At 42.7% G+C, this 14,372-nt stretch overlaps 2 protein-coding genes and 1 non-coding gene across 3 annotated transcripts in view; 1 reads left to right on the plus strand and 2 right to left on the minus strand.

Annotated features, from left to right (window-relative positions):
• Window positions 1–13,625, minus strand: part of Tango6 (transport and golgi organization 6) — a 28,578-nt gene extending 14,953 nt beyond the window's left edge. Inside the window, exons 1-9 of the mRNA XM_077659966.1 lie at window positions 13,466–13,625; window positions 12,428–13,023; window positions 10,911–11,007; window positions 10,563–10,726; window positions 9,435–9,558; window positions 9,115–9,245; window positions 8,829–8,994; window positions 5,057–5,130; window positions 2,123–2,232 (exon numbers count right to left, since the gene is read on the minus strand). Of these exons, the coding sequence (XP_077516092.1) occupies window positions 2,123–2,232; window positions 5,057–5,130; window positions 8,829–8,994; window positions 9,115–9,245; window positions 9,435–9,558; window positions 10,563–10,726; window positions 10,911–11,007; window positions 12,428–13,023; window positions 13,466–13,532 (1,529 nt within the window). The 5' untranslated portion in view covers window positions 13,533–13,625. The remainder of the gene's footprint in view (window positions 1–2,122; window positions 2,233–5,056; window positions 5,131–8,828; window positions 8,995–9,114; window positions 9,246–9,434; window positions 9,559–10,562; window positions 10,727–10,910; window positions 11,008–12,427; window positions 13,024–13,465) is intronic.
• Window positions 3,534–3,606, minus strand: TRNAP-CGG (transfer RNA proline (anticodon CGG)). Its single transcript has one exon. It is a non-coding gene; the product is annotated as a tRNA-Pro (tRNA).
• A 136-nt stretch (window positions 13,626–13,761) lies between the features above and the next one.
• MagR (Iron-sulfur cluster assembly 1 homolog MagR) lies at window positions 13,762–14,370 on the plus strand. The gene has a single exon (XM_077659970.1). The coding sequence runs from the start codon at window positions 13,901–13,903 to the stop codon at window positions 14,288–14,290; it is 390 nt and encodes a 129-aa protein (XP_077516096.1). The 5' UTR covers window positions 13,762–13,900; the 3' UTR covers window positions 14,291–14,370.
• Window positions 14,371–14,372: the final 2 nt, after the last annotated feature.

Raw genomic sequence — 14,372 nt, forward strand, 5'->3', positions numbered from 1 at the left:
CCTGAAAAATGCTTAAATCTGCGATTGTTTGGGGAATCGTGGGAAATTATGGGGCCTTAGTTATGGTTTAAAAGGCAGCAAGTGCAAAGAAGCATGCTGAAGTAAAGAGAGAGGTCATAAGTGGTGAGAAACAGACAGCATATGTGAGCAACCAAGCCCAAAAATTTGGGCTAGTGAATGCTTGTTACACAGAAAGCCAAACAAAGCAGACGCAACTATAGTGCTGTTGTAAAAATAATCCATCTTTGAAATGAAAATTCATACTTTGACAATCTGTCTCAGCATGTCCTTGGTTATACTTCACGAAAGGATTACATTGTAGGTTCACTGTGAAATCTGAAAACTGCTTTGATGACTTTTGTTTACATGTGTTCCCATAGGCACTAACCGCACTTTACACCCCAGTCGGCTCTTGACGTCCACGAGCTAGAACGCCAGAGCTGCGTGTTCCAGGCCACAAAATCGGCCACCAAAGCTGCAGTGACCAGTAAGGAATAAAATGGCTATGTCATCCCATGTGTGCAGCTGGGCATGTTTATATCCAGTCCGCTTTGAACAAAATGTTATCACCCTATATCGTGCGTGCAGTCCCAAAAACACATCCAGAGTAGCTAGCTCAGGCGTACTAGATAAGCGCTTTGCCTTCTGTACCCTTATTGAATGTCGTACGTTGCACAAAGTTTAGCAGTAGTTACAGTTAACGGAACTCATCTTTGCTGAATCGAACGGCAAAACGCACCGCAGTCGGTTCTTTTTCTTTATACCATCTTCACCTTTCCTTTGGGACCACGCATTGGCGAGTTCGCTTCCCTGCCTAGACTTTGCCCCAATCCCTGTGTTCATCCATGACATATTGACGACAGTACAGACATCAAACGCTGAGCTCATGAAAGCGGTCACCACCCGTCATCTGTGCACACGACACGTGGCAAAATTTTACAGGACAGCATAAGGGCCCTGTGTCGGTGTTGCTGTCGGTGTGACAGAAAAACCTGTTACATGAGGCTCCCATAGATGGTGCCAGCCACACCAGCGGTGCATCTATATCCTCAGCGATCAGAGCAACCACGATCAACGCGCCAAGCGATGGGCCTCTGGCTACTGGGAATAACAGCGCGTAGACGAGGGACAAAGAAAGAAGAAGACGACAGGAACGGCCTCTGGCTACTGTCTTCCTCCTCACCCTCATATAAACACGGAGTAGACGACGACTCGCATTACACGCACTGCCTCTCAAGCTGCCACGCAGCAGACCCATCACTGTATTCCTAGTAACCACACCTATGTAGCCTACACAGGAATCGAACCCCTGACCCTCGGGTTGCGAGTCACAGATGCTACCACTACGTCGTGTAAGCACATTCATACGGCTTGGTTAAAGTAGGGCTTTATAGTATGTATGTCGTGTGGTCTTTCACATAACGACTGTGATTATGAAAGCGGAAACAGTGTCCATGTCTACGTAGGCAAGAGGAACCAATGCCGGAACTTAAGTGTTCCCCAAACTTTTTTTTTTAATCATGTGAAGCTTCAGAGGGTGCACAAAATTACTGACCCCTTCGTCCACCATACTGGCTATTAGTGGCAAAGTAAGTCACCCTTTTTAGGGGAGATCTGATATTTCGGACAGCCCAATTTTTCGGATGTATTTGCAGTCCATTCAGAGTCCGAAAAATCGGTCTGCGACTGTATATCATAAAATCGGTAGAAATTCTCTAAAGAACCTCAAAACGAGGGCAATTTTAAACTTCTGGGGATACTTAAAGATGCCCTCAAATTCACAAGATAAAAGTATGCTTGCCTTTTGTCTGAACCGAATTGAGAAAATGTGGTAAAACATTATACATTCATGGCCTAAAGGTGAAAGGAGAATGATAATCTGGCTACTACTTTCCTAACTGTGCTGTACCTTTAAAAAAGAAATATTTGCTTTCGGTACCTGCGCCCAGTTTCTGTATCAAAATCAAGACAGATTATGCTCTACAATCACCAGCACTTAAAACACAAGAATGACACAACTCAAGTGGGATAAAGACTGTGCAGTCAATGCAAGGAGCAGCATAGCAATGCAACAAATACAAAAGACAGTCCATCTTCATGTAAACTTGTGAATTAGACTTACCGCAGGTAGGACACCGTGTTTTCAGTAGAAATGGTGATCTCAAAAAGTACTGGAAACAATGGGACTAGGGCAGTGAGAACTGGATGGCTGGGGTCAATAGAGGATACCATCTAGAGGTATTGATTGAGGGGAAAAATGTGACAGGTTTCCAATCACAAGAAATCCTGTAGTTACAGTCCGACCACAAAGTCAGGTAGAAACAAGTGTATGGCAAAAACGAGGCAAATCTGCAGGTTTAACAGCTTAAGGGGGGATGTGGCTTTCAACACCAACTTCATTTTTTTATGGAGTTTGACGAAACTTTTTCTGCATGTAAGTAAATATTTCAAACTTAAGAGCCCAAAATTTCAGCTTTTTATCTGGACTAATTTTTTTCTCTTCTACACCTGCAAAACACCTGCAGATTAGAAAATGTGGCACAAGACTGGTTCAACGTTCACTGCATTTCTGAATGCATGGCACGAGTAATAACATTCTTAGATTCCTTTTTCATAATACAATAATACAAAGCAGCTGGCTTATACATTTCTAAACTGTAAACATGATGTCACACCAAAAATCTGCAATTCGTCAAAATGAGATCATATAAAACAGTGCTCTGTGAGTGCAACAAAACAAAAGGAGTCAAAATAGACAAACCATCATGAAGTGATTAGGGTGCTTGTCTACTGAGCCAGAGTGACCCGGGTGTGAACCCGACCGCGGCGGCCGCATTTCGATGGAGGTGAAATGCAAAAGCTGCCCTTGTACTATGTGATGTCAGTGCACATTAAAGATCCCCAGGTGGTCGAAATTATTCCGGGGACTTCCACTACAACACCTCTTTCTTCTTTTCTTCTTTCACTCCCTCCTTTATTCCCTCCCTTAAGGTACCCTTAGATATGTGAGACAATTACTGCGCCAATTCCTTTCCTGGAAAACCAATTTTCCAAGAAATCTGCTACATAATGTAAGCATCTAGACAGAAAACCAAGACGGAGAAAAATGATGGGTTTTCTAGATTTCCCCAATATGCAGTGCTACTGTGGTTCATGAAACGATTTTTTTAGAGTACTTTTTGGTGGATTTCAGCAATGAAACTTCAGAACAGCATAGAAAGCAAGGCATAAGCGTAAGCACTGAGCTAAAAAAAAAATTTGGCCATTTCTTTGTGATTTTTAGCGTCCCCCCTTACATGAGTACAGTAGGATGGACTTCGCTGAGTTGAAACAGGGTCCACAAGCCTTTGTTTACCTTTGTACAGACATATGTATATATATATAAAAGAAGCCACCAGTCACCGAAACCAAGGTGCATTGGGGAATGTTTCTATGTTTTTTTATTTGTATTGCCAATCAATGGAAGAAAAATAATACTTCGATTAATCTGTCGCTTAAATAATATTACTTATAAAGCAGCAGAAAAACAACTATGCCACCGGTGGGATCCGAACCCACGACCTCCAAATGCCGCGTCTGGTGCTCTACCAACTGAGCTACGGCGACGGCTATCAATTCTGCTGCTTTCGTGGGTATTTATCTTTTGCGTGTAAGCAAACCTTGAAAGTGTTCACCAGCTCGCTTATATGCAAAACATAAATACCCACGAAAGCAGCAGATTGGACAGCCGTCGCCTTAGCTCAGTTGGTAGAGCACCGGATGCGATATTCGGAGGTCGTGGGTTCGGATCCCACCGGCGGCATGGTTGTTTTTTCTGCTGCTTTATAAGTAATTTTCTTTAAGCGACAGATTAATCGAAGTATTATTCTCCCATTGATTGGCACTACAAATTTTAAAAAAAATAAACATTCCCCTATGCACCTTGGTTTCGGACTGTTGGCTTCCTTCATATGTTTGTCAAACAAGCCCCTCATTTCATTTGCCTTATATATATATATATAAGTCACCAGACATTGAAAAGCATAACAGGATTTAATTCACGATGTTTCGGCTGGAGGACCAGCCTATTTTCGAGTACACTCGAAAAAGGCTGGTCCTCCAGGCGAAACGACGTGAATTAAATCCTGTTATGTTTTTCAATGTCTGGTGACTTTATATTATATTGATCAATCAGCTGCGAAAAAATCACTTTTGGTGAATATATATATTTTCAACATTAACCATTCAACTTATGCAAGATGGTTAGCATATAATTTAGAGTGCCACACTGACTAGCAATGGCAAGAGGTCATTCATTATATGTAACTAGTGTACCTATTGCATTGTGTAAGGAAGGCTGCAAAGGACATTATCAATGAAAAAACCCAGGATAATAACTGAATTACTCTGCAAATACGAATGTTCCTGGCCAGCGACAGTCTCAATGAACTGTGGGTGGCCTTGCATGTTACACACAACTGGACACATTCAGCTCTTTAAACACTAAGTCTTTTTATAGAGCATGAGAACTGAGAGTAACCCTTTAAAAACATCAGGCACATACCCTTTCCAGGGAAAAGACAGGAACTTTCTCAGACTAACAGCTGACCACAACATGATTGTTGGCTGCAGACAATGTATGAGATCTCTGAAAGTATTTATCTTTCGAAATAACTTGAAGAGGTCTTGCAATACAACATACATACAGTTTTCATACATACAGAATACAGTTACAGCATAGTTTTCATCCTTTGCCTCCAAGGAAATAACCTCCTCAGATAAAGTGTCAGAGGGTCCCTTTAACAAAGTTTCCAAGCAAATTCCTGCTCTTTATGCCTGCATCATTTTTTCCAATCTACTGGCAGCATCCACATTATCCTTGAAAACTTCAAAACTTCATATTTTGATCAGCTTAGTGGGCTAACAATGTCCCACCATGCTCATACTGAGGGAGTCTAAAGTACATTATGGATGACACGACAAAAACTTGGCTTTTTTTGATATGAACACACATGCATGAACTGGTGTTACCAGTAAAGTGAAATTCCATGAACGCAAGAAAACTGTTGCACATTACCTTATGAGTCACTTCAATGCAGTTTCCTAGATCCTCTTCTGATACAACCACACCATTTGCAGACAAGGAAGAACCTGGTTAAAAAATTGGCAGTGGCTTAGCTCGGCTATGCCAGGATATACCTAGCGAAAGCTAAGGCACAGCATGGTTAGCCTTGGTTAATCTTGATTGCAAGTCCAGGTTAGTCTGGTTGTCTAGCTATGTTGTCGTCGCATTAAAGACAACACAACTGTGGTTGTGGCGCACGCGAGCTCTCCTTTTCAATCCTCCGACATGTTATCAGGCATGCGACACAGCTGGCGAAGCAAGCGGAGGCGAGCGCAACGACGAGATGGCGCGGCGAGCGCGCAAAGCACAGTAACCGTCTCACATATCTCGGTGGACACCCAAACCGCGCCATAAAGGAAGGGATAAAGGAGGGAGGGAAAGAGGAAAACACGGTTCGGGTGTCCACAGAGATATGTGAGGCGTGCGTTGCAATGTCATGTGCCTCCTCGGAGTGCGGCCACGGCGAAATCGCAAGATCGCGGCCAGCAAAGCTTTCGCTTTAAAATTTTTTATGAGTACCTGCACTAAAATTATGTATGTCCAGTATACTACATGTAGAAGGCTTAATTTAGTGGCCACATCCGAAAATTCTGAGACTGAACTTATGTAGCACTGGAAGAAAACAGCATGCTTTTTTTAAGCCACTGCCAAAAGATAACATCACAAGTGCTGGTGTGTTAGGGCACATGAGAAATAAAGCCATGCCAAGCAGGAGCAAGCATGACATGAGTCTTCAAAATGCCTCAGATAACCACCAAACCTAAGCTATCTCTTTTAGGAACGTAAATTGTCCTTGGGGAGAAATCCGCATGCAACATGATCAAGAGTTACAAAAATCTTGCATTATAAACTTGGAGGATCCTATATGCAGGTTAACTGCAATGCTTCTAGAGCAGTACCACACTCTGAACTTGCATTTGTTGAAAGAAAGCCGTGTATAAGGCATTGCATTTTACTGTATGTCTTTTTAAACATAAGACTCTGGTTCAAATGAGTGTCCAGTGGATGTAGTCATAATCAGCACCATCAGCTGTGTTTGAAACAGTCACCTACTGGGGCAGTTTCGCATCGCTTAACCTCTCCACCACTGCGCCAGGAGTGGCATGTCTATGAATATAAAGTAGAGAATGACAAATTCTGCATAAAGTAGTGAACAAAAAGATATAACGATTTAGATCTTGCATTCAAATTGAATTGAAAATTTGCCTAATATTATATTATGAAATTGGCTGTTTTAGATATAGTTTACTTAAATTAACGCACTTTTCTACCACCAGGGACCCATGGGGCGTAACACCTATCGTTACGTCAGATTTCTATGTTCTTCCTATCAAGGCAGTTTATCCCTTTATGTGTTTGTCTGTTCAGAATTATTACTGGGTGCCTCTTATTTTCTACTGCCATAATTTGCAAATATACGGATTTCTGCATATTTTTTTCATAATGAGTACAGTGCAAGTAATTCAACAAAGGCAGTTCAAATGGCAATTGCACACGGCTGCAAGTCCAGCAAGACACAACAGCAGCTTTTGAGGCAGTCTGGTGTGGTGCAGTCAACGATTCCAGTTCTTCAAAAGAGGATCAGGGTCAGAGGAGGCATCGTCACACGATCTTCACTGGGACGATCCAGATAGACATCTGCTGCTGCCGACAGAGCCACTGTTCGGGCAAACAAAGAGAAACCTCGACTCTCTACAGTGGATGTATGGAAGAATTTTTCTCTGGCATCCGGCTCCAGCCTGGCCCCATCGAACGTTGCCTGCGATCTTCTGGACTATTCGCAAAAAGACTGCTCATCAGCAAAAAGAACCGGGCCCCAGGGTATAAAGTGGGCAAGACAGCACATGGACTGCACACGTGAAGAGTGGAAGAGGGTGACACAGTCCAGTGAATCTAAGTTCTTGTCTTGGGAGCAATGGCATTCACTATGTACATCGCCCGAAATGCACCATATAACATTGGCAATATCAGATTCCTACTGTGAAGCATGGAGGAAGAAACGTCACGGTGGAGTTGGTCCCCTGTACAGAATTCAAGGTACCATAACAAAAGAGGTGTACGAGGATATTCTTGAGACCATAATACTCTCATGGGGATGCAGAAATTTGGCCATGATTGTGTCTTCCGGTAGGACAACTACTCGAATCACTCCTCCATTGGTGAAGAAGTGGCTTAAGAAAAGAAGGGTGAACGACATGGGGAGGCCGAGCCAGTCACCTGACCTGAATCTTACTGAACATCTGTGCGAAAAGTTGGGGCGTCGTCGCCTGAGGACATAAATGACCAAAGCACAGACGAGAAGTTTGAACACCAGCTGCTTCAGGAGTGAACGAACACTGACCAAACGACCATCAACACCTTGCTGGACTCAACGTCTTATCGCTGCCAAACCATCATTATCATGAGTTCCCAACTAAGAACTGATTCCATCTTAGTAGTATATACAGACGCACTCGTATTTATGCCTTACTTTTTGATAAATGTCACTTTATCTCCAACACCTTGAAGCACTGCTAAAAGCAGTTTTCAATAAACGTGAATTCAAAAACCTTGCAGCTTTGTCTCCAGATAAATATTCTTCTGTGCTGCGTGCAAGTATTAACGTGATAAAAAACCTTTGGGGCAAAAAACTAAGATATTATACCATTTTGTTCACTACTGTATATGGGTATTAGCTACAGCAGCAACAGAAAATGCTAATGTATTCAAATGATCTACTGAGCACCTCCTAATTTTCTTTTCTACTCGGTACTCCATTGCCCAACCCTGCGATACTGATAAAGCACCTAGAATTCCAAGATTCCTCTAGCAAACTTTCCATTTATACTGCATATGCCAATAACCAGACGCACCGAGCAGTACAGAAGACTGATCACTAATTTACACACATATAAACTGGAGCACGGAAAATATCGCAGAGACATCAAATTTTTGCTACCGTGTTTTCTTATTTAATATGATGCCTAAGACACTAGTTAACATGGATCACTCCATAGGTGCTCCCCTACGAGCATAAAATAATTTGATTGAGATTCTTCTTGATGCTGTTTCGGTTTTCAAAAACGAAACAATGGCTGCGATGTGCAAGAAGTGTTTGGGCCACATGAGACAGGAAAAACTGCAATGGAATCTCCGATACGCAGTTTCAACTCACTACAATGCTTAAGCCAGTCTGCTTCAAGAGACGGAATGACAACAAACAATGCGTCAGCAATTATACTGCAATCTTTTTATGCTTCAAGCAGCCTAAACACTTCTTACACGTCACAACCATTGTTCGGTTGTTGAAACCGAAACAGCATAAAAAAAAATTCAATTATAAATTATTTATCGCTGGTAGGGGAATATCACGGTGTGATACATGTATACTAATGTACAATGCATCATTTAAAAGAAGAAAAAAACGCAACTAAAACTAGGTGTCTATAGTCCTTTACAGGCATAGCTGCCTTAGAAGAAAAAAGGACAACAAACTTCTCATCCTCCTTTAGGAAGAAGGGACATCAACAGCTGTACCATGCCCCAGACACATGGTCACACTGCTATTGGCTGGTAGGTGAGGTGAACGTGGGAGTTTTCAGTTGAGATATGCTATGTTGATTAACAATGGCAACAAGTGATAACGATGCACACTGCAAACATCAGAAAGAGTTTCACACAGCTACTGCTTCAAGAACACAAAGCAATAAAAACCAATTGCAGCACAAAGCCAGTAAACGCTTACCTTGCTGATGGATGCAGCTGAAGAGTGGGCTGAAGATCTTGCTTAAAACAAGACGCGATGTCTGCTGAGCTTGTTCTTCTAGCATAGCACCTACAATGGCACATGCTACACGAAAGGCTACCTTATTCATGCTGGAGCCTTGTGGTTGAAGGAAAAGCTCCACCACCTGCAATGGTTTCACATGCTATCATCTACCAAAGTGGTGACAACTCCTCCAATGACAGCTGTGCATGACATGCCTGAGTAAAGGTACATGCTGATGAAAAATTTCGCATGAAGAGCTCACCTGAGGAGCAATTCCCTCATAATAGCCTTCCACAGTAACACCCTTTGTACTTGGGATCCTAGCAACAAGCTTTGCAAATGCTTCACATTTCTGCCAGTCTTGCTCAGACATTACACCTCCGGAGCTGTCCACTGAAAAGAGACAGTGCAATACAAGACCCTATCAGTAACAACATAAGGATGCATAGCTTCTCATTACCATTACATTTTGGAATTGGAAAAAAGCTAAGCTAAACTTCCACCAACATTCCTTCGATCAAACACAAGAATGGACGACTGCTGTCCAGCAACTCCTGATGCAAAGTGGCAGTCATTTCTTACCACTCCACGCATCAAATGTGCCCAGGATAACTTGAGCAAGGCCTCCTTTACGCAACAGACATTGTGTAAGAAGCTGCCCACAGATGTCTTTTAGCCACTGTGGAGTTCTCTTGACACCTGAAACCTAAAGAAAGCATAGATGTTGTCAGGAATACCATTATAACATTAAACAATACCCATAATATAGAAAAATAACAATATTTGAAATGTTTAATGGGTAACATTTAACAATGTTAATAAATAGCAAAGCATTTCAAAAGGCTGTGGTGGGTGACAAAACTAGCATTTAAATTAAAAATGCAAGTATGTGAAAACCAGCAATGAAACAAACGTAGATTAAAATATAATATGACCATAAAAATTACTTTATAGGGATATGATTAATTAGGCAGCAGTCGGTTCCTACTGGTCACAGTTCACCCCAAATGCTTCAACCTGAGAATTTCACTAAGAAACAATAAAATCTGCTTGCACAAGTTAATTTGTCTCACCTCGGAAGGACTATACAGGCACAAAGTATTCACAAAAGTTAACACTACAGGCTTCTGTGGGCCATTACTTTTAACATTATCAGTTTAATTATACTGCAGGAAAATGGATTTATCGTATTGTTCAGTGCAGTCAAAACTGCAATATTTGCAATGCAAGAACAAACAAAACAGAAAGTAGCACTTTCAAAAGTCTCTAGGAAAGAATGAATCCATGCATTTGCGCAGAAAGAACAAATTTTAACCCTTTCAAGCACCATTTATTATTTTGATTCAAAAGATATTTTTCCACCCAAGCAATACAGCCACGTTTAAAGAAAGCCAATTCATCAATTTTTCAGAGGAAAACACGAACGGTTTGTTTTTATACTCATGTACAAAACTACTTACAAAACTGCCCGCTACTATTTCCACGGCCTGCTGATGCACACTTCGAACAAGTACCTGTTTGACACTTGCTACTGTGCTTTTAATGACGATGATATTAATTTTGCTTTTTCCTATTTTTAACATCCACTACATGTAAAAATACTGTCTTACAAATGAAAATTTCCCAAGACCCACAGGATTTATAGTTCGCACAGTAATGTTAACTGCACAGGCTTTGTTGCACAATTAGTAAGCACGACCAGTAACTTACGCCTTTTGCCTTGAGCTGGGATGCACTAGAAAGTAAAAGCAGGAGTTCTCGAACAATAATGGGCTGATACGTAGTTTCCAACACGCGCTGCAAATCTAAAGAGAGGTACTGCCTGTCCTCCAACATTTCTTGAATCAAACTGGCATCATCAGCTGGTGCACTCGCTGCAAAAGAGCAGGGAAAAAAAATATACGAGGCATGCCAATATAGAGTGATGATGCAAGTATAAGCAGAATACAGTTACTTTCTGCCTATTCAGTATTTCATATTAACAATGATAGAAATAAAAGCCGCACCACTCAAAAAAGAGCAACCCTGGCAACAGTCTGGCAAGCACTGCTAACATACCTCTACATCTTGCCAACGATGACTTCAGCTCCAGAACAGTTGATGAATGGCTTGCAAAGCTGAGATTAGACTTAGTGTTTTCACTCTCATCTGTAATCTGAAACAAGAAAATTAAATTTTGCAGCAACAGCATCTTCACACACTTTTACCACCCGCAGGCGAGGCACAGATGCTGCCGTGATATATAAGTAAGACACAAGTGGCACATGATAAAACAGCATATAGTGCATAAATGGAATCTGCACTAAGTTGGCATATAAATGGAGACTTTGCCTAGAGATAAAAATTTATAACAAGAAAGCAGCAAAGAAATCAGAAATGACGACCTGTGTAAAAGTAGATCAGATTTTATCATTTGGATGCATTCACAAAGAAACACAAAATGAAGTGCTTTGTCTGGACTCGAAGTGGAAATCTTACAACCTACAAATGACTAGAAGAAGCTGGGCATGGCTTCAGTGACAAGTACATGGTATAGTTTTAAGAGCTGTGCTCAACCAGTTCCTTCACGTGCTCAATGCACCATGGGGCACTGGTGGGTCACGTCATGCCCTCCCACAATGTTACATCAAATATTCAGCCTTTTCATGTAGCGCAGAAACAATATATTTGAGTACAACAAATGCAAGAGAAAGCTACTTTTGTGTTAGGTTCCAAAAGAAAAGGCTAGCCTCTATGCTAGGTAAAGCAACTGTAACACACTTTTGAACCATGAGATCATGAGAAATCAGGCCGTATACCAATGGTATATGGGCCATGGGTGGGTAAAACACTGGGTTCACCACTTGAAAAGCAGTTTCCATTTGTCTGGACGTGGAAAACCCGCTGGTGGGGGTCACGGAAGGGTGGAGGTGCCATTCGCCACAATCCCTGTGTAAAGGCTTTCCTCCTCCTTTATTTTTGCTCGTTAACTTCATTTGTTTGAGGGCCAAACATAAGCGGCCACAAATCGCTCACATGAGAAAAGTGCGCCCACATGCTTAGAAACTTTATCGACAGACATTCACAGAAAATTGAAAGGCGTCATATGGACTGTTGTGCATTTATCAGCTCTCTTAGGAGCCAAATGGAGGCCAGAGTGGTGGGAAACAAGGTTATCCAATTTGGGACAACTGTCTGGGGAAGCTATTAATATGCTTGGTGTGCTCAATGCTGGGCCGTCTGGCAATAATTATATGGCAGATGATATATGCCTGTGAATGGAAGACAGATGAGCAAATGGCTAGTGTTTAAACTTAAGCTGCAGCAACTTTAAGACTGCTTTGAACTTTGCTTGCCATGGACAGAATTCCAGACCTTGCGGTTGAATTTTTGTTGAGGTGAAATGCAGAAACGTGCATGTGCTGTCTGACATCAGTGCCTGTTAAAGAACCCCAGGAGATCAAAATTAATCCAGAGCCACCTCACTAGCCCCACATACTTAATTACTTTATTTAAGGCACAGCCATTGCATTTGGCCTGCATGTTAGTGTCATTGCAAGGCAGCTGCTTGAATTCGAACATTTCAGTGAACTCACTTTACGGATTGGTGCATGGCAGAGTTGCAGTAATGCTGCTAGAACGTCAACAAGGTGGTGATGCAAAACCATGCCGCAAAGCACAGGGCTCTGGATGCACATAAGGAGAGCCCGGACAGAAGCCACCAGGTATCGATGCTTTTGCCATGGAAGTAGACACGCACTGCAGTTGGGGAGACTGCTGACTGTCCGTTGTTCGAGTGGCAGTCCCACACCCGGCAACAGGTTTGGGTTGATCCCAAGGGCCACCACAAACTGTAGCAGGCCTTGCACAGTCTTCTTTTGCAGCACACCGAGGCAGTTCGGAGGTGCAGGCGGCGCTTCAGAATGGTGAGAAGGCCCCTGAGGTTTCGATGGCACTGCCGCTATGGGCGATGTGTCCAGAAGATCTTTTAGCACGATCAGTAGAGAGATGCAGTGATCAAGGAAGAGCCAATGCCAGTCGTCACTGCTTTGTGGCTGTAGCAAATGCGGTGCACTCTCGGAGATTATTCTTCTGAGGTCTCCATTAGCTGATGCCTTCTCAGCAAAGCAGCTGAGTCTCTGCTGCAGCAATAGCCCAAAGCTGCTTCCTGTTTCCGCTCGTGCTCTAGCATCTGAAACGTGAAAAGCTATTGTTAAACCGAAGCTTCTGCACAGCGAACTTGTCTGCCCTACCGAGACACGCAACATAGCACTACATGTTGAGTTCTACCTTTACTTTCCTACTTCTTTAATCAGTATTCTCAAGCAGGTATTAAATGGCATGACTCACAACTTTAGACCACAGTATCAGTAGCTTGGCACGTCAAATCGCCAACAGAATTGCTCAAGACGCTAGAACAGCGAAAGTATAAATTGTTATGCATGCAGAATTTTCGTAATGAAGAGCTGCGCTACAAGGACACATTTTTATACAGGTCAGTGTGTTGTTACGTCAGCCAAAAGTCGTCAAAGCCAGCTAAAAGGGAGGATTCTCTCAACGAAATGTCGATGATGACAACACAACCCATTGCGTTCAAAGACCAGAAAGAATGTATTTGTGTAACAGTTGCTTACCTTGCTCCTGCCCCGATGTTAGAGCATCTATGATTGATATTACCGTCTTTACATCTGCGTTCGTCATAATTCACGAAAAATCAAAACAGTTCAAGGAGCACATGACAGCATCAGAGCGCAAAACCAAAACCCCACTGCGCTGCTAACGGTGGCTAGCCTTGCTTTGACTTCGGACGCCCCTGTGGCTTGTCGTTTGAGCCAAAGAGACGCTTCCAGCCAACACTAGCCATTTCTTGTCTTTTTTTTTTCTTTTCTACACTCCGCTACTGCGCTGCACGAAAGATGGCAAGGCTGTAGTCATGTGCCGCAGCGGCGCGTAAAGATGTTACGTGACAGCTATTGCAAGCTCTTTTTTCACATCTAGTCATCGGCCGTGAACGCGCCTTCCGAGTTATGTATCTGCAGTGAAGTTAAGAAGTTTGGTGGCCCAAGAAGATGGCATCGAAATTTACAGCAACCGTGCGTGCGGTGGGCTCTAAGCGGCTTAACGTGCCACAGCGTGCTGCGCTGGTACTTACCAAAGCAGCCGTGGATCGCGTTAAGGCCTTGTTAGCCGAAAAGAAAGACGTCATCGGTCTGAGAGTTGGCGTCAAACACCGCGGTTGCAATGGCCTCACGTACATCTTGGACTATGCCACCGAGAAGGGCAAGTTCGACGCCGAAGTGCAACAGGATGGTGTGAAGGTTTTCATCGATTCTAAGGCTCAACTCACTCTTCTTGGCACGGAGATGGACTACGTTGAAACGGAGCTGTCCAGTGAATTTGTTTTCAACAACCCAAATGTGAAAGGAACTTGTGGCTGTGGAGAGAGCTTTACTGTGTGACCTCTGGTCTGACATTTTCTCGCTTGTTAGGTATCGAATGTGGACATACTAGAACAAATTATAGTTTGTCCCTCTTTTTAGC

This window comes from Amblyomma americanum, chromosome 3 (genome assembly GCF_052857255.1).
Source record: "Amblyomma americanum isolate KBUSLIRL-KWMA chromosome 3, ASM5285725v1, whole genome shotgun sequence".
NCBI lineage: Eukaryota > Metazoa > Arthropoda > Arachnida > Ixodida > Ixodidae > Amblyomma > Amblyomma americanum.